The sequence below is a fragment of the Myxocyprinus asiaticus genome, chromosome 10, assembly GCF_019703515.2.
Source record: "Myxocyprinus asiaticus isolate MX2 ecotype Aquarium Trade chromosome 10, UBuf_Myxa_2, whole genome shotgun sequence".
Classification (NCBI taxonomy): domain Eukaryota; kingdom Metazoa; phylum Chordata; class Actinopteri; order Cypriniformes; family Catostomidae; genus Myxocyprinus; species Myxocyprinus asiaticus.
This window is the reverse complement of record NC_059353.1, coordinates 45,243,968-45,265,105: the sequence shown is the minus strand read 5'-3', so window position 1 is coordinate 45,265,105 and position 21,138 is coordinate 45,243,968. Positions and strand designations below refer to the sequence as shown.

The window sequence follows — 21,138 nt, the reverse complement described above, 5'->3', positions numbered from 1 at the left end:
TGCAGAGCTCTATAATAAAGTAACTTAAACAGCAGCACTGTATTTATAAGCAGATTGTTATGAGAAAAATTCACAATTTTCATGTTTTTCTTCTTCAAAGTCATTTTAATTTGACAATTAAAAAAATAAAACATTTGGCACTTTTCACAATGCACATCGTTTCAAAGCAGCTTTGTAGAAAATCATGCCTTAAAGTCTTTAAGCCCCCAGTGGGCAAGCTTAAGGTGACGGTTAAAAGTTAGTGTAGAAAAAAAACCTTGACAGAAACCTGACCTCTGGCTTTACGTTATATGTCCATAATACAATATTATTAAGCGGTCTGAGCAAAAACCAATCGGCCCACGTAATTTGTTGCCCTCTTCCCCTGGCTTCACTTTGCATGATAAATTTAGCAGTCTCTGGCTTATCCAGTGCGCGCAAGTGTTGTGCTCATAGCCATTTATATTTCGACGTCAAAAACAGAGAATAATATGTTGCATGTAATCGTGGTTTTTCTTACGTTGTCGTTTTTTCTGAATAAGCTAGTGTTAGATAGTTATGAGCGTCTTGCTGTGCATGTAACCACCCGGTTTGCTCTGTGATGTCGGCATAAATAAAATGACATGTTTGATGTACTGTAGAATCAGGACATGACACCATTGTTTGGCAAATTCGACAAGCTATAACGCTTCAATCTACTTGCCGTTTGCCATCGGTCTTCAAGCTCTCAAATTGTCTATGTAGCCTAGTTGCTCTGTTTTCCAGTGAGCGCTCAGTGCTGCCTCTCTAGGGAGGAGACCGTTTCGCAGTTCTCAATGTGGCATTGCTTAGTTTTAATCACACTTATGCATTTATTTATGTATCGTACAAAACATATGATATCGAATCGAGTGCATCGTATCGTACGATACAATACGATATGATTTTTTTACACTCCTAATGGACATACAGTAGTATATCAATTACCCAGATTCTCTTTAATTTTTTGTGATTCTGTTAAAACATTTCCCAGTTTTATGTCTGTTCATAAACATAGTAGAAGGAATGAAGCTTTATGGTCGTCTATGACAGAACATCTATTATTTTAGTGGAGACTCCCATCACATCCAAATTTTTTTTAGTCTTTGTTTTAGTTTTCTTTCTATTTATCACATTGTCTTTTTTTTTGTTTTGTTTTTTTTTTTTGTGGTTGTGTCATGCAATGTTGGAATGTTCCCTGCTTTTTATTGTAAATGTGCATCACCAAAAAAAAAAAAGAAAAAAAGAACAAGAATGAGATAAACGCCAGGCTGGCGGCTTCATGAAAACATTTGCACGGCTGATATTAATCTCGCACTAGAGCTAATTTTCTAGCTCGGTTCTACCTTCCTACCTCCACAAGGACAAACATCAGCATCAAAGCCCATTCCTGTCTCCCTTTTCTTCTCTTTTTCACTATATCTCTCTCATGATGGCTGCTCCCCGCTTGGCCCAGGATGAGAGGGCACTGGGGGAGTAGGGCCTGCCAGGGATCTTATCCGTAACGTGGATGAAAAATCCTCCATCACAAAGCAATGAAAAGCCCCCTGCTGTCATCGGGAATGCTGTCACCCTGACATTCTCCTTCAATGTCTACTTTTCATGGGATATGTGACATTATGCTTCTGATTTATGACTGCCACAAGAGTGTCTTTTATTTAGTTTGGCTTTTTATTAACCTACTATTATCATTGGTTTGAATCTTTACTGCATTGTCTTTTTATTTATTACCTTGTCATTTTTTTAGTAGGCCTACATTCAAACATCCATTTGTTTTATCAGTGTATCATTTAGCTGTTTTATATGCAGTTACTATTAGGGCTGGGTGATATATTGCATGGTTCACAATATTTTTTGTGATAATTATGTTGGCAAAATATTATTAAAGTACATTTTGAAAAGGGATTTTAATAAACCTTTTATTATTCGGTTTCCTAAAGACTGTGTCATTAGACTAACTGCACAATGTATTTATTTTCTCGCTATTCGCAAGTATGAAAAAACTGACGATTGGCGAATTAGATTCAATCAGTCAATCAGTTCAAACTGTACATTTCAATAAATCAATTCACAACTCTGATTTGATTATTAGTCAAATGTTCGTGGAACATCCATTTTTAATGTATTCAAAAGTGCTAATAAAATATATGTAAGTAAATATTGCTGTTTTTTACAATGTATTGTTATATTGGTGCATATATATATGAAAGTGATTAAATATTCTTCCATGTGTTCATTTTGTGGAAAACATGCCTTGATTAATTTCTGTATTTACATTTTTGCATTAAACACTTTGAATCTACTTGGCCCTTTAAGGCCATTACAGAGCAAACACAATATCTAAAAATATTAAATATTATAAATAGGCTGAAAATATTGAGACACAACACCCAGCCCTTACTTTCAGGCTCGGCAAACCAGACCCTTGTGTGATTCACGGTACTTCTATTGTTGTCTCTGCTGTTGTTTGGTACATAATGGCCACAGAATAAGTGAAATGAGTAGGAAAATCTGAGCGGATATAGGTTTGTTTTCCAGATCAATGCGCATATAGCGTGTTTTAATGGCAAGGATATGCTAATATGAGAACATAAAGCTATTAACCTCGAATCTGCATGAAATATTGTTTTGACAAATTGCTGGGAAAAATAAGCAAAAGTGCTCTACATCTCTGCTAGTAAGAAAACTACCAGACCCACTCTTAAAAAGTAAGAAAATCGGGGCCTGGGTAGCTCAGTGCTAAAAGACGCTAGCTACCATCCCTGGAGTTCGCTAGTTCGAATCCCAGGGCGTGCTGAGTGACTCCAGCCAGGTCTCCTAAGCAACCAAATTGGCCCGGTTGCTAGGCAGGTTAGAGTCACATGGGGTAACCTCCTCGTGGTTGCTATAATGTGGTTCGTTCTCGGTGGGGCGCGTGGTGAGTTGAGCATGGATGCCGCAGTGGATGGCGTGAAGCCATGTCTCCGTGGCAACGCGCTCAACAAGCCACATGATAAGATGCGTGGGTTGGCGGTCTCAGACGCGGAGGCAGCTGGGATTCGTCCTCCGCCACCCGGATTGAGGCAAATCACCACGCGACCATGAGGACTTAAAAGCGCATTGGGAATTGGGCATTCCAAATTGGGTGAAAAACTAAAAAAAAAAAAAGAAAATCAACTTTCCAAATATAGTTAATTAGCAAGACAATTTGCCTATTGGCTCAGAACGGCAGATGATGCCTGATAGAGAATGCTGATTGGGGTGAGGTCTTGTTGCAGTGGTCATTTGGCCATGGATTTGAGGGTCCAGGTAAAGCATGGTATATGTCCAAGAAAAGTTAATTATCTCACAGTGGGTTTGTGCAATGGCCAAATTCGACAAGTGCTTTCTCATTCCTTGTTTCAACAGTAGACAGCAGCTGTTTTTCTTCCTTGACAATCCAAATGCGACTGTCTGCTCATTGTTAATTATGTAACTAAGGAAGTTATCACTTGTTTTTAACGGAAACCTTTTTTTAAAAAAAAAAAAATCTTAAAATGAACAACACCCAAAAAAAAGCTGCCAGAAGTTTTGTAAGACACCAATCATGAAAATAATATACCAAAGTGATAAATTATACACTGACAGACCACAGAATTATAGCAATAACAAATATAGCGGTTGTACAAAGAACATACTCTAAATATAAACCCCAGAATACTGTGTTAGGTTTATCTGATATGGAAAAGAGTGTATATATACTGTACACCACAGAACTAGGGGTACACATGCCTCACCAAAAATGAAAAATTTGTAATCATTTCTATACAATGAAAGTGAATGGTGACTGAGGCTAATATTATACCTAACATCTTTAATGTTTCAGTTAGGACAGAAAGCCATATGGGTTTGGAACAACACAAGTATGAGTAAATGATGACATAATTCTCATTTTGGGGTGAACTATCAAGTTCCAGGGGGTACTAGTGAAGATTTTGCTTTGTTGTGAGTGTATGTGCTATGTGTATGTGGCGTGTAAGTCTGATAACCAGAAGAGGGCACTACGGTACTGAACACCATGACAACCAAGGTAAATACAGGTCTTTTAAAGGTCTGTCTTTCTTTGTGACACTCTAAAGGCTCGTGTCAGTGTTCCCCAAAGCATTGCACTCTACAGAGGGAGGTATCAGTTACAGTGTTTCCCCAGTTAAGCGTTATAATACAGTGCTCAAAGTTCAAACTTCAAAGTTAAACTTGGGCAATGTTTGCCACTGACCTTTCAAGCCAGCACAGCCAATGTTTACCGGACAATTTGTATAACATCCCACTCCAACTCTCCACCTGACTTTGTGATTTCGCCTGACTAATTATCTTCTTTAAAAATATATACAGTTGAAGTCAGAAGTTTACATACACTTAGTTTGAAGTCATTAAAACTAATTTCTTTACCACTCCACAGATATAATATTAGCAAACTATAGTTTTGGCAAGTTGTTTAGGACTCTACTTTGTGCATGGAACAAGTAATTCTTCCAACAATTGTTTACAGACAGATTGTTTCACTTTTAATGTACTATATCACAATTCCAGTGGGTCAAAAGCTTGGAAAATTCCAGAAAATGATATCAAGCCTTTAGAGAATTAGCCAATTAGCTTGTGTACTGAATTGGAGGTGTACCTGTGGATGTATTTTAAGGCCTCCCTTCAAACTCAGTGCCTCTTTGCTTGACATCATGGGAAAATCAAAAGAAATCAGCCAAGACCTCAGAAAAAAAATATGGACCTCCACAAGTCTGGTTCATCCATGGGAGCAATTTCCAAATGCCTGAAGGTACCACATTTATCTGTACAAACAATAGTATGCAAGAATAAATATCATGGGACCACGCAGCCATCATACCACTCAGGAAGGAGACACATTCTGTCTCCTAAAGATGAATGTAGTTTGGTGCGAAAAGTGCAAATCAATCCCAGAACAACAGCAAAGGACCTTGTGAAGATGCTGGAGGAAACAGGTAGACAAGTATCTATATCCACAGTAAAACGAGTCCTATATCAACATAACCTGAAAGGCTGCTCAGCAAGGAAGAAGCCAATGCTCCAAAAACCGCCATAAAAAAGCCAGACTACAGTTTGCAAGTGCACATGGGGACAAAGATCTTACTTTCTGGAGAAAATTCCTCAGGTCTGATGAAACAAAAATGTAACTTTTTGGCCATAATGACCATCGTTATGTTTGGAGGAAAAAGGGTGAGGCTTGCAAGCCGAAGAACACCATCCCAAACATGAAGCATGGGGGTGGCAGCATCATGTCATGGGGGTGCTTTGGTGCAGGAGGGACTGGTGCACTTCACAAAATAGATGGCATCATGAGGAAGGAAAATTATGTGGATATATTGAAGCAACATCTCAAGACATCAGACAGGAAGTTAAAGCTCGGTCGCAAATGGGTCAAATGGACAATGACCCAAAGCATACCTACAAAGTTGTGGCAAAATGGCTTAAGGACAACAAAGTCCAGGTACTGGAGTGGCCATCACAAAGCCCTGACCTCAATGCGATAGAAAATTTGTGGGCAGAACTGAAAAAGCATGTGCCAGCAAGGAGGCCTACAAACCTGACTCAGTTACACCAGTTCTGTCTGGAGGAATGGGCCAAAATTCCAGCAACTTATTGTGAGAAACTTGTGGAAGGCTACCCAAAATGTTTGACCCAAGTTAAACAATTTAAAGGCAATGCTACAAAATACTAACAAATTGTATGTAAACTTCTGACCCACTGGGAATGTAATGAAAGAAAGAAAAGCTGAAATAAATAATTCTCTCTACTATTATTCTGACATTTCACATTCTTAAAATAAAGTAGTGATCCTAACTGACCTAAGACAGGGAATGTTTTATACAATTAAATGTCAGGAATTGTGAAACACTGAGTTTAAATGTATTTGGCTAAGGTGTATGTAAACTTCTGACTTCAACTGTATACTAGGAATAAATAAACTAGGAATAAATGTTTAAAATGGTCAATATTTTTGAAGAGATCTCATTTGTTTGCAGTCATCCGATTTATGATTTGCCTGTAACTTGTAATTGTTAATGTCTTCTTTTGTTTCACTTTATTGAAAAAGAGGGCCAACTTTGCAAAAGAGGTCAAACTGGTTGTTGTCCAGTTTGTGACTGGACCCTGTCATTGGTGCCTCAGTTCCTGAATTATAGGGACAGTTCACTCAAAAATGAAAATTATGTCATCATTTAACCCTTAAATGCATATTGTCATTTGGGTGTACTACTGAAATAATGTAAGCTGTGCATCTATTTAGACTCAACAAGTGCCTGAGAAAATACACATAAGATACACATAAGCTACACATACATTACACATGTGTAGATTATGTGTTATGTGTAGCTCAATATATGTTTGACAGCCAAATGCATCTCATGAAATTTCAGTGTGAATATAATGAATCCTGTTGTAGATTTGTCCTGATTTGTTGAATTATCTCTTTAATTTATGAAAAATAAAACATCAAAAATATATTTTATTTTATTGTTTTCTAATCGTCTTGATTTTTTTTTTTTTAAATGTTACACTATTTGGGCATTTTGTCTCTAAAGACCCGAATATGTAAGAGTGTTTGGTGAAATTCCCATGCATTTAAAGGTTAATCACCCTCATGTTCTTCCAAACCCATATGACTAGGCCCATCACGATAATTAAATGATTGTCTGATTTATTGTGCACATCATATTCCAATCACATTTTACAGTCCAAATAAAGGAATTTTAAGTGATTTTTTAAATATGTTTGTGTGTCTCATTGTCCGAAGTTTTTGCATTATGTAACACTCCAATTGAACTTTGTCGCACTCAGTAAATAAATATATATATACTATATGCAAATGAGCAGCAATCACAAAGCAGCAAATTCCCATTTATATTTGGATACTGCTTCCGAGTACTAACGTCTTTTAGCAACTAATAACACAGACTTGGTGACCGCTGTCAATGTGAACACATCTTATTCTGCAACACTTTTATCTGGAGGTCAAATTAGCACATGACACTTGCATTGAGCACTGAGCAGCCCTGACTCAAGTCACGAGAAAAGACATCAAGCTAAATTTGACTGCTGTTACAACAAGAGAACAGAAACGGAATTCTTCTCAAAGGGACACTCACCTGTCTGGGATGAGGCGTTTTGGGGTCTTCCTGGGGGCTGAACATCTTGGTCCTCTGCTTGTTTAGATGCTGCTTCACAGCTATTTCCTTTATGTGCTGGTAGCTGTTTTCTTTGCCTGGCTTCTTCTGAGGAGGAGAACGTGTGCCATTGACCTCTCCTGAGGAATGGATATACAAGATTGGGCAAAATTAAGGATTTTAGAATCCATGAGTTGGAATTTGGATGCAGGATGTTGAACTGGTATGAAAAGAAGTAGAATACACGAATTACAGTTAAAAAAAAATTAAACACATTCATTTGATTTTATTCCAGTTTTGATAAGATTTGATTAGATTCTGATTCATCAAATACCGAATTTTGCTGATGCCGATAAGGTGTTGGAAGAAAGTGAATAGTGATTAATCGTCCAATAGTTTGTAAAATCAATATATTAAATGGGTTTAAAATGTTCTTAGTCTTTCCTTCCTGTAATGAGCCTAGACATAGAGGCTATAAGAGTCCAAATTTAATGAAATCCCACATGTAGTTTATTTTGCAACCAAAATATCAATAATAACCAGAAAAAAGAAAAAAAAAGATTTCATGTATATTTTTTAACTAGGGAATTTTAACTAGAAACAAGCCCAAAAAACAACAGGGACTCTTATTTTGAAATGCCTGTGCCCCTATCTGCTAACAGAAACATGTCTTTCCGTGCTCAAATTTAAGACCTCTTTAAATGATAATTAAGACTTTCTTTTTAAACCATTTTGAAGGGATGGCACCAATCCGATACCTGGATCAGTATCGGCTCCGATACTGACGTTTTTAGACATAACGGGTATTGGTCCGACGAGCCCGATACAAATCCGATACTGCGTGTTAGCCATGTTCGTTACTGTCAAGCTCCAAAAATGACATAAAAGAACCATAAAAACACAATTAAAGTAGTTCATATGACTCGTGCATTTTATTCAAAGCCACTTGAAGACGTGCGATAGCTCTGTGAATCACAAAAGGGCGTGTTTAATAAGTAAATATATAAAATGCCCGTGCAGCACCTGTGCGTTAGTGAATGGCGCTGCTCTGTTGACACACACACTTATGGCTATTTTTAGCCTTCATGCGGTGCACAATATTTGAGCAATACTCACGAACAATATCTCAGATGCTCAATAGTTCGGTTCATTTATAATATGCATTTAGAACGGCACTGGAGGTGCATTTTTACCAAAATTTGAATAAAGGGAAAAAAAAAACTGCCATCTTTTCTACTGAACACTTAGGCTGGAATTACTGTTCATTTTTCTGCTACAATATCCAGTAGATGAGTTAACAATAAAGTTTTTCTTAATAAGCTATACATTTATATTGAAATAATGTGTAGTTAGAGGTTTGTGCTTCTTTACATATTAAAGAGTACCCCAATTTAGTTCCACACAATAATGTAAAGATATTCTAAACTGATTATGCAAGAAACAACAACATTGGTATCAGATCGGTATTGGCCAATACAGAGATTTCAGATATCGGCATCAGATTGGAAGAGAAAAAAAGTGGTCTCGGTGCATCCCTACCATTTTGATAGCGGTGGGAACCCTGTACTTGCTTAAATTCAAATTACAATTCTGCATCCTGTTTGCCACCTCAATTCAAATTAAATTCAGGAAATGGCTTGTAAAAAGCATTTTCAATTCAATTCTGAATGGCTTGCACAAGAATTCTGAATAGTTGCACAAGAATTAGACAGTTCAAATGGAAATTCACAGGAATTTGGATTATCGCTCTCAGTTCAAAGACCACAACCAATCTGATTTTTTTTAAAATGACAACAAACCCAGGATCAGTGTTCTGGCAGTGCCTCAAAGCTAGGCAGAGAGAAAGTTGAAAGCAGTGATTAATGACAGCTCTTGATTCAGATCAAGAGTCTTCTGTCTGTGAAGAGATATGTGCCTTCTAAGTCAAAACATGCCTGGCAAATCAAAGGTGAACTACAAACAAAGAGACTTTTAACAATCTTATTTAAGTAAATTTAAAAAAGCATGGCAGAATCCACAATGGTTCATGTCAAGAGCAGTCATGAATATCAAGTTACTGTAAACAAAATTTATTCCAAAATGTCTGTTGTTGAAAAGGAGTTTGTATTCATGGCATTATCTGGTTGCATGTCATGTTAAAGGTAATAAATTAGAGGTAGACCGATATATTGTTTTTTTTGTTGTTGTTTTTTTCAATTACGTTTTTTTATTGATTCATATACATATAACAAAGAAAAAACACAGCATATATACATTGAATCAACATTTAACATTTAACCCCCACTATTACCCCTCCCCCTCCCCAATCACCAACCCCACCCTGACCCCCAATGAACACCCCTGTGGTCACAAATAAGAATACACACACACACACACACACACACACACACACACACACACACACACACACAAAAAAGAAAACAAAAAAGAAAATATAAAAATCATATATAATTAAAACTAAACTACTCTCTCCACAGCCCCTCCCCAAGAGTCCCCCAAAAACACTAAGTATTTGCCCCATTTCCTATCAAACAAATTCTGAACCCCCAGCCTTCAACTTGGCCCCTCCTCAAAAGCAGCCACCCTCCCTATCTCCGCACACCACTCCGGAAATGAGGGCACTCCATCTGACTTCCATCCCCTTAAAATAATTTGCCTGCCAATCATAATGCTGGTCATAATGTGTTTATCCCCCAAATTTATAATGCCCCATCACCCAAAATACAGAGTCTGAGGCAAAATGAAAAATGAGTGCCCAAAACGTCACACATAAAACTCTGAAACTTCAACCAAAATTCTTGGATCTTGACACACCCCCAAAAAACATGGGTTGTGTCTCCATCTTCTGATTGGCATCACCAGCAGGTGGGTGTGTCTTTAAGTCTAGGAATGCACCGATACCACTTTTTCTCTTCCAATCCCATATCTGAAATCTCAGTATCGGCCGATACCGATCCGATACCAGTGTTGTTGTTTTCATAATCAGTTTAGAATATCTATACCTCACTGAGTGATGCTAATTATATGTAAAGAAACACAAACCTTTAACTACACATTATTTCAATATAAATGTACAAACTCTTAAGAAAATTTGTATTGTTAACTAGTCTGCTGGATAATGCTGCAGCAAAATTAACAGTAATTCCAGTCTAAGTGTTCAGGAGAAAAGAAGGCAGCTTTGTTTTTTTGCAAAAAAAAAAAAAAAATTCAACTTATATCTGGACTTTAAAGGATTCAGATCTCTTTTTTTGTTCAATTTAGTTGTAAGATATTAGATACTTAGATAAGATACTTTTTCATTCAGTTATTTTTTTGGAACCCATTAAACTTAAATATTGTTATAATTTGATAACAAATAATAATAATAATAATAATAATAATAATACATTATTATTATTGACTTTTAGAATTTTAAATACAACAGTAATATATTTAAATCGTGCACCTTTAACTTTAAAACCCTCTGGGTTTTATTTTACATTCTGAACCCTCCAGGAAGTCCTGTATGTGTCTTTTTGTAAGCAAGTTCACAGTAGTTTAATTCACTTCTTATTCAAATTCTGGTAAAATGCACCTCCGGCGCCATTCTAAATGCATATTATAAGTGAACTGAACTATTGAGCATCTACAACTGAGATGTTGTTCATGAGTAGCGCTCAAATGTTGCGCAATGCATAAAGGCTATGAAGGCTGTACGTGCATATTATATATTTACTTATTAAACACAGCCTTTTGTGAATCACAGAGCTATCGCACATCTTCAAGTGGCTTGAATAAAATGCACGAGTCATATGAACTACATCAGTGGTGTTTTTATGGTTCTTTTATGTCATTTTTGGAGCTTGACAGGAACGAACATGACTAACACGCAGTATCAGATTTGGATCGGGCTCGTCGGACCGATACCCGATCCATCTAAAAACGTCAGTATCGGAGCCGATACCGATCCAGGTATCGGATCGGTGCATCCCTATTTAAGACCAAGCCTATACAATCTAGAGGGGGTCCAATAGAATCTATGTAAAATCTTGAATTGCATAAGGTGCACCCTTGCATCTCTAGATGCAGATTTGACATTTTTTAGAATACTAGCCCACACTTCCTCCTCCAATACCAAGTTTAAATCTTTCTCCCATAATCTCTTGATAGAAGTTAAAGCTCTGACACCCAGAATCTGAATTAGCAGGGAGTAATACACTGATGCCTCATGACCTTTTCCAAAAGCAGTAATCACCTCTCCCAGAGTATCTGCCACTTTAGGGGTGTGTGTGCTACTCCCAAAAACAATACAGAGCAGTTGTAAATACCTATAGAACTGAGATATGGGAATCCCAAAATGTTGAACCAAATTTTCAAAAGATCTCAACACTCCACTCTCATATAGGTCACCGAGTGTAGTAACCCCCCTCACAATTCACTCTGACCAACAGAAAGGGGACTTATTAATACATAATTTAGGGTTCAGCCATATGCTTGAGGCAAAATTTAATTAAATGTCCAAATTTCCAGCCAGGTCTCCTATGCAACCAAATTGGCCTGGGGTAGAGTCACACGGGGAAACCTCCTCATGATCGCTATAATGTGGTTCACTCTCAGTGGGGCGCACGGCGAGTTGTGCATAGATGCCGTGGTGGATGGCGTGGGCCTCCACATGCGCTATGTCTCCGTGGTAACACGCTCAACGAGCCACGTGATAAGATGCACGGGTTGACGGTCTCAGACGTGGAGGCAGCTGAGATTCATCCTCCGCCACCTGGATTGAGGCGAGTCATTACGCCACCACGAGGACTTTGAGCAAATTGGGAATTGAACATTCCAAATTGGGGGAAAAAGGGGAGAAAATCCAAAATAAATAAATAAATAAATGTCCAAATTAAACACTCTGGACACTTGTCCATACCGAGTGCAAATGCGGGATAATGGGGTGTAACTTAACTTCTCCGATTAGTTTAATAGAAAGGCTTTGCAATGGCAAAATAGGGGCAAGAACTTCTTGTTCATTACAAAACCAGGGAGGGCTCTCTCCGGTGGAAGCAACCAATGAGCCAAATGTCTGAGACCGAATACATAATAATAAAAAAAATCCTGGGTAGACCTAACCCACCTTTTTCAATCGGCCTATGTAACTTATTAAAATGTAATCTAGGATGCTTACCATTCCAAATGAAGGACTTCGCTATGCTATCAAATTGCGTGAAATAAGAGAGGGGGACATCTACAGGGAGAGATCATAGCATGTAGTTACATTTTGGAATACAATTCATTTTAATAACATTAACCTTCCAAATCATAGATAAATGTAATGAAGCCCATCTACCCACATCGCTTGAAAACCTTTTTATTAAGGGGCCAAAATTACCTCTAACTAAAGCAGACAAATTTGCTGGGAATAAAATGCCCAAATACTTAATGCCCTGTTTGGGCCACTGGAAGGCACCCGGCTGGAAAGCCGTTACTGGGCAGTATGCTGTCAGAGCCAAAGCTTTGGATTTAGACCAATTTACTCTGTATCCTGAGAACTTAGAAAAATTATTAATAATTCTATGGACGCAAGGCATAGATCTAATGGGGTCGGAGACAAATAATTAACCCCGTGCATGACAACGCCAACTGGTGTCTATCCCTCTAAACACAAGCAGTCCATGTACGCCTATGAGAGCCACCGCGACAACTTTGCCATTGGATTGCTCATGTCTGGTGCTTCTATACAAATTTTGAGACAGAATTAGAACAACAAATTGTTACAGAACAGAAAATAATCCATAAAACAATCTCCAGCCAATAGGAGGCATAAGCACAAAGAGCGTGTACATTCATCCACATAACAGTCCCGAAGGAGTGTTATTCCACAAAACCAACTCCAGCCGCTAGGCGGAACCAGCACAAAAAGAAACAAAAAAGGTGCTCAGCTTCCTCGGACAGTCAAGTGAATGTTCAGTGAATCAGACCCACTTGACTGCAACATGAGAACCACAAATAACTTAGTCATTGACTTTATGAAGTACATTGCTTGCTGTGTGCATGTAAATATTTTGCGGCCATCCTTAGTATCTATTCTCAATTTGGCCAGGAACATCAGTGCAAAAGTGACCTCCCGTTGATGTAAGAGTTTCTTGCATTCCTTGAATCTATCACGTTTCTTTCTCAGCTAATTCGCAAAGTCTGGGAACAAGAAAATGCTGTGGTTCTTCCAAGAAAGCCTTCCTTTACTCCTCGCCTCATGTAACACGAGATCTTTATCGGATGATCTTAGAAATTTGGCCAGAATTGTTCTGGGCCTGTCTCCCTCCGCGGATCTCTGAGCCGGAACTCTGTGAGCTCACTCGATTTCCAGCTTTTGGCCTGTTATGTCGAGCAGACTCGGGAAGAGCCCGTCAAGGAATTTCACCATATCTCGGCCTTCTTCATCCTCAGGAATTCCAACAATTCGGATGTTGTTTCACCGGTTACGATTCTCCAAGTCTTCTAACTTTGCCCAGACACGCTCCAAGTCTGCCTTGGTCACTTGCGGGTTAGCAGTTAATTCCCTCTCTGATGACTCCAGATAATCGATCTGTTCCTCAACATCCACCAATCTTGTAACCATCTCAGTGAATTTCATCTCCATGGCAGTGATCGATCGACATATTACAGCAAGATCCTCCAAGTCAGCAACGACCTTCATCAGCATTGCCGACACATTCATCAACTGACGCAGAATTTCCTTCACTTCACCATCCAAATTGACTCCCGGGCTTGCGCTTGCTGCTTAGGGGCTTCAGATTGAGAACGTAAGTATCTTTTAATATCTCTAGAGTCCAAGGATTTTGAATTCTTTGACATATTGTCTAAGACAGTTAAGTATCAGGGTGGTTTATTACACAAAAAGTATTAAAACTAGCAAAGTGCGCCGAGCTCGCCATTCACACATCCGAACCATGCATGGCACCACGTGACTCCGATATATTGGTTTTACCGATTAATCAGTGCCGATGCTGATAGCTGCCGATAGTTTTTTTTTTTTATTCCTCTGTGTTCCTCTGAAAATTATGCTTTTTAAATTGAAGTGAGGGCAATGCAAAGAAAAATGTGACTATACAGAAACTTCCCTCGTCTACATGGACAACAGAAAATGGGTTAATGCGAGAAAGCAGCATTCTTGTTTACATGTACTGTATAAGCGGCATACTCTTTACTCCTGTATACATGCAGCACAAACATAGAGGTCAGAGTCCAAAATGAATACAATCCCAGATGTAGTTTATTTATTTTTGCTGATTACGTTTCTGTGGAGAAAGCTGCTTACTGACTGAGCCACATGTATACAGGAGTAAAGAGTATGCTGCTTATACAGTGCATATACAGCAGTTATCTGCCTTTTCCACCACCCAAGTTATCGGTATCATCAAAATTCACTACCAGTCGACCTCTATAATAAATGTTATTTTTCAGGCTGTCAAGCTCAAAAAAGGAGCTTCATCATAAAACATATTCCATGCAGGGCTAGGTATTAATACAGATTTTGATTCACAAATTCTCTATTAAATTTCAATTTGGAATCTATTCAACATCGATTCGTATTGGTATATTTCAGTTATAATGTCCATTTTGCTTACATATGACTCAAGATGGACTCAAGATGGCACCGAGTATGGCTGCTGCGTTGCGAGCTCCGACACAACATTGTAGTGTTTTGTTTGTTTTGTTTACAATTCTTATGTTTTTTGTATTGGATGTTGTCTGCCTTATTGTCTATGACAGACAAACACTTTTGGACATTGGTTCAGCAATTACACACCGTAAACCAGACTTCAAATTCCTCAATGCCGACCCACTGTTTACACACCAGCGGAGTCCTTTGTCTGGGCTGCCCGGCCGCAGAAACGCAAAAGGAAAAGGGGAAACAGAGCCGGCGTTCTCATCAGAGTAAGACGTCGCGCAAATCGACCCCCGCTACCCAGTATTCGACTGGCAAATGTTCAGTCTCTGGATAACAAGCTCTGCGAGCTGAAAGCGCGGATCTCTTTCCAACGAGAGACGAGGGACTGCTGAATTATCTGCCTAACAAAAACTTGGATGTCTGCTGAGATTCTAGATTCACAGATTGAACCTGCAGGGTTCTCTGTGCGCCGAGCGGACAGAGCGAAAGACCTCTCAGGTAAAAGCAGAGGTGGTGGTGTATGTTTTATGATCAACAAATCCTGGTGTGATCAGAGGAACGTACATTCTATCAAGTCTTTCTGCTCTCCTGATCTGGAATTTCTCATGCTTCTGTGTCGACCGTTCTGGCTACCGAGGGAATTCACAGCGGTCATTATCACTGCTGTATACATCCCGCCACAAGCTGACACAGACCGGGCACTCAAGGAACTGTATGGGATTATAAGCAAGCAGGAAACCGCGCACCCTGAGGCCGCGTTCATTGTGACTGGGGACTTTAATAAAGCCAGTTTAAAATCAGTCAAACCAAAATACCACCAACACATTAGTTTTAACACACGAGGGGACCAGGTTTTGGACCACTGCTACTCTCCCTTCCGGGATGGCTACAAATCCCTCCCCCGCCCACCATTTGGCAAATCGGAACACTCTTCCATTCTGCTTCTGCCCGCTTACAGGCAGAAACTGAAACAGGAAGCACCCACCCTCAGAACGATCCAGTGCTGGTCGGACCAATCAGACTCTACGCTACAAGACTGTTTTGATCACGCGGACTGGGAGATGTTCCGGTCCGTCTCTGATGACGACATCGAGCTTTACGCTGATAGCGTAACGTGTTTCATCAGAAAGTGCGTATAGGACGTTGTTCCGACCAGAAAAATACGGATCTATCCGAACCAGAAACCTTGGATTAATAGCGATGTTCGCGCGGCACTTGATGCGCGGACCTCCGCTTTTAATTCCGGGAATGCGGAGGAGCATAAACAAGCCAGTTATGCCCTCTGAAAAGCTATCAGAACAGCAAAACTTCAGTACAGGAACAAGACTGAAGGACAGTTTAACACCACCAACTCTAGAAGCATGTGGCAGGGAATTAACATCATCACGGACTTTAAAGGGAATAAAAACACCGCTGCCTCTCTCCCGGATGAGCTAAATACTTTTTATGCTCGTTTTGAGGGGAAATAACACCGCCCTCGCGGAGAGAGCTCTCGCGGCCGAAGCTACAGAGGTTAGTTCATTCTCCGTCTCTGTAGCGGATGTAACCCGATCCTTCCGACAGGTGAATATCCACAAAGCCGCGGGTCCAGACGGCATTCCGGGCTACGTCATCAGAGTGTGCGCGAACCAACTGGCTGGTGTTTTAATGGACATTTTCAACCTTTCCCTCTCTTTGTCTGTAGTCCCCACATGCTTTAAAACATCCACCAGTGTGCCTGTTCCAAAGAAATTCAAAATAACTTGCTTAAATGACTGGCGTCCTGTTGCTCTGACCCCCATCATCAGCAAATGCTTTGAGACACTAATCAGAGATTACATCTGCTCTGTGCTGCCTCCCTCACTAGATCCATTGCAGTTTGCTTACCGCAACAACTGCTCCACTGATGATGCCATTGCATCTACAATACACACTGCTCTCTCCCACCTGGAAAAAAGGAACACTTATGTGAGAATGTTGTTTGTAGACTACAGCTCAGCATTCAACACCATAGTGCCCTCCAAGCTTGATGAGAAACTCCGGGCTCTGGGCTTAAACGGCTCGCTGTGCAGCTGGATCCTGGACTTCCTGTCAAGCAGACACCAGGTGGTTAGAATAGGCAGCAACATCTCCTCATCACTGACCCTCAACACTGGAGCCCCACAGGGCTGTGTTCTCAGCCCACTCCTGTATTCCCTGTACACACATGACTGTGTGGCAACACACAGCTCCAGTGTCATCATTAAGTTTGCTGATGATACGACGGTGGTAGGTCTGATCACTGACAATGATGAAACAGCCTACAGAGAGGAGGTGCACACTCTGACACACTGGTGTCAGGAGCACAACCTCTCCCTCAATGTCAGTAAGACAAAGGAGCTTGTGGTGGGCTTCAGGAGAAGAGATAGAGAACACAGTCCCATCACCATCAATGGAGCACCGGTGGAGAGAGTCAGCAGCTTCAAGTTCCTGGGTGTCCACATCACTGAGCTTACGACATCCCTCTCATGAGCGCGCGTCACAGAGATGTACGGAGGCGAACATTTGTAGTTAAAATGTATATAAGTATTGTTTTGTTTCTAAAAATAATCAATCATTTGGGTTCAGAAGAACTTTATTTGTTGACTGGAGTCGTGTGGATTATTTTGATGCAACCTAACTATGCATTTTGGACCGTCAAAAAATGGAGTACATTCACTTGCATTGTTTAAAGGAGGAGGCCTGAAATTAAATCCTAAAAATCTTAAATTCTGTTTTGATGAAGAAAGAAACTCAGATACATCTTGGATGGCCTGAGGGTGAGTAAATTATCAGCAGATTTTCATTTTTGGGTGAACTATTCCTTTAAGAAAACCTGCAGTTCCTTATAGAGTTTCTGTAAATAAGCACATATTATCGAGAGAGGACTTGAATGGCTTATTTACCTCATCCTTGCTATTCATGATAAGAATTAAATGTTAATGTTTTGTTGTTTTTGATTAACAACTTACTGTAAAGAACAGAAAGGATTTTAAGAGACATAATTCAATGACAAATGGACTGTGTGGATTTAGTCTTTGGACACACATTACACAGAATGAGTCAAACCAAACTTTAACTCTCAAGATGGTGTGAAAGGATGCTGAATTTATATGTCAATATACATTTACCAGCCAGTGGTAATCATAGACATTTTAGGCCAATAGCGTGAAATTGGGTCTCATATGAGAGTGATTTACTCGCCTTGTAGAAAGTTGTGCATAAAGTAAAAGATCGATTTTGGGATTTAAGAATAAATATCGAGATTGCTCATCTATCAAATGAAGATTGCGATCCATCGGAAAATCTACATTTTTACCCAGTCCTAAATCTGTCTTCAGAAGCCATAGGATAGCTGAGGAACAGAAATAAAAGTAAATCATTGTTCACTCATTATCTTTCCCTCCGCTGAAGCACTGAAATGTCATTTTGCATATATTGAATGCCTTCACAAGACTTGCCAGTAGTCATATGGACTACTTTATGGTCTTTTAAAGTGTTTTCATCCACTTTGGACCACCTCATCAATTTGGAAAAGTTGGGTGAAGATCTCCTTTTCAATTTCAAAGCAAAAATAACAGCATACGGGTTTGAAACGACATGAGGGTGAGTGAATGATAAGACTTTTCATTTTGGTACTGAACCATTCCTTTAAGTAAAATCATTCAGCCCCCTTGAATTGCAGGAAGTATCAAAGCACGAACCTCTACGCATCTGTTCTGGAATGTTCCAGCAGATATGTAATTTGTCTTCCAGGGGCACATTAGTTACATGTCCCTTTTGGTAATGTAACTTTCACAGAACGGGTCACTTGGAATCTAGATGCCCCTTTGAAACCCTTGATCGTGTTAAGGTCAGTGATCTCGCCACTGTCTGTTCTGTGTCTGGCCCACCAGTAATAAAAAGCACTGCTCTGAGAGCCACATTCCCAGACCAGGTTCTCAACTGAATGATGTCAGAGTTGGGTGAGCAGGGTAGCCCAGAGATCTGAAACACGGGGGTTATGATTGCTCTGAGCATTGTCCAGCCTTGAATAATGGGGTTTAACGTTTCAAGCCCAATTGTGAAGAGCAGACCTAAGAATAGTGTCTGAAATGGCGGCCAACTTTGCCAGAGTTTGCCTTATTGAAAAAATTACTGGCGGGTGTGCTTCACAGCAGACACCTGCCATTACGTATCCTTGCAAGCATCCCTGTTCCACACTCTCATCTCTGGCCCTACAACAGCAACACTTCCCACTCACAGTTCCTCTCGCTTTCCAAAGGCTTAGTGTGTGGGCTGTGTGGTTGGGGAGTGGAGAGGAACTCTTTCAGGGCTTGAATTGGTTTCTGTGTTGCTTCTCTCGGGGAAGCATGCCATGCTGTTAAAAAGTCAAGTGCCACTTTTAAAGCCACATACTAACTACTGAGCTACCTATGTTAGGCATCAAAAAATTCCAAACGGTAGGAAAGGTATCTAAGATATATCTAATTATAATGCATGTATCCTTCACGGTAATTACTTGAAGCTGAAGTGAATAGATTTTTTCAATGTTAAAATATGCTCTCCTATTCCAGCTTAATATGTAGAGACAACTATAAGTCATTCATTCATAGGTTGACCTTCACAAAAACTATAAATACCTGACACAACAACACTGGCTCAACCAATGGGGTGGGGGATATTTGGGAAAGCAGTTTGAAAACAATCTTTATTTTTCCTATTGTATTTGTTGGTGCTAGTGGTACAGAAATGACTTCAGCTTTAATGCATTGTGACAAGCTCAGTGAAATAATCCATCCAAGATGGCGGACGACACGAGATAAATGTTGATTACAAACATACTATATAATAGCTTAATCGAATTAAAAAATTGACTATTTTACCCATTATTTGCGAGTACTATGTATTATGCTTTTTAGAATATTACATCATTAGCTTTAACATGTCAAAAGCTAACTCTGTCAAAATCAATTGTTAGTCAAGTCTCCAGTGCAGTTTGCATGAGACACGCCATTTGTCACACAGTGTTGCTGCCTATGTAAAGTGTTCCAAACTGGTCACTTATGTGGTTCCAATTTTGTTAGGATGCATTCTTATGTGCTATTCAGACCGAATGAGTTCTTGCGCTAAAAAAGTCTAAATGCAGCAGAATGAATATAACAAAAAGCTTTTAAAAGATTCAGGTCTTTTTAAGATGCAGTGTCAAGTTAAAAACACCAAAACACTTTTGTTGTGGAACGCAAACCCTAGAAGCTAGCTGCTTTTGTATGCAGCTCTGTTCTGTTCACATGGTATTAGTGTATTACACATTCTTGAAGCACACGTGATGCTTTTCATCAATTTTTTCAGAGTGGTTTCTTTGCACAATCCACAATTCCATTTCGTAACAGATTACAGATGTGCTCCGAGTTCAGTTCTGTTTCCTTATGTATGCAGATCACATTATATTAATGCAGGGCTGTCAATTTAACATATTAATACTGTGTGGTTAATTAAAATTAGTTGTCGCTACACATCGACCTAAAAACGCTGGGTTTATGATGCAATGCAACCAAAGCCTAACGCATGAGTACATAGACACATCTATCTTGGACAGACTGACGAATTCAATTGCAAAATGGATTGTTGTGGACTAGGCCAATGATAGGCTCATGTTCAATGATATGGAAATAAACAATATATTGCCTTCTAAAGCCACATATTAATGCTTTACTTGTTTGCAAAAATAATTTAAAGCATTTTAATTATCTGAATTATTATTTTTATAATATACATTATATTTATAATTATTTAAATATAACTACTTATAATAATTTAACCATTATATATTTAATTATTGTTATTTGAGGGGATTTCTCAGCAAAAATGTATATATATGCGATTAATTGCAATTAATTGGCACATCATGTAATTAATTGATAAAATTTTTAGCAGTTGACAGCCCCAATTTAAAGCGCTCCAGATTCACTTTAATTTCACTTTTGGATAATTACAAATATGTATGTGCGGAGCATATTATATAGCTGTTGTGAACTCCACAACCAGAAACTCTTAAGGTCTTCCTGCAGTTTTCAGCCAAAACAAAAGCTTTACGGTTTAGAACTCACTGGACCACATAGCAAAGGCCTGTGCAAGTTAAGATTTTATTACAGAAATAGATTACTGTATTATAATAATAATAATAATAATAATAATAATCATAAAATAAGATATTACAATATTATAATATTCAAGTTGACTGGGTTCCAAAAAATAATTATGAAAAGTGGGCTGAGACCCTGGGTGAAGTTAAAAAGGTTCTTTTTAAGAGAACTCAACTGTGAACCCTTAAAGAGTCTTTTCATTGGCAGTATAGAGCATGGCAAAACA

General features: G+C 39.1%; 1 protein-coding gene across 1 annotated transcript in view; it reads right to left on the bottom strand.

The window, feature by feature from the left end:
* Positions 1–21,138, bottom strand: part of LOC127447382 (insulin-like growth factor-binding protein 2-B) — a 45,359-nt gene that overhangs the window by 9,516 nt on the left and 14,705 nt on the right. The window contains exon 2 of the mRNA XM_051709227.1: positions 7,134–7,291. Coding sequence (XP_051565187.1) covers positions 7,134–7,291 — 158 coding nt within the window. The remainder of the gene's footprint in view (positions 1–7,133; positions 7,292–21,138) is intronic.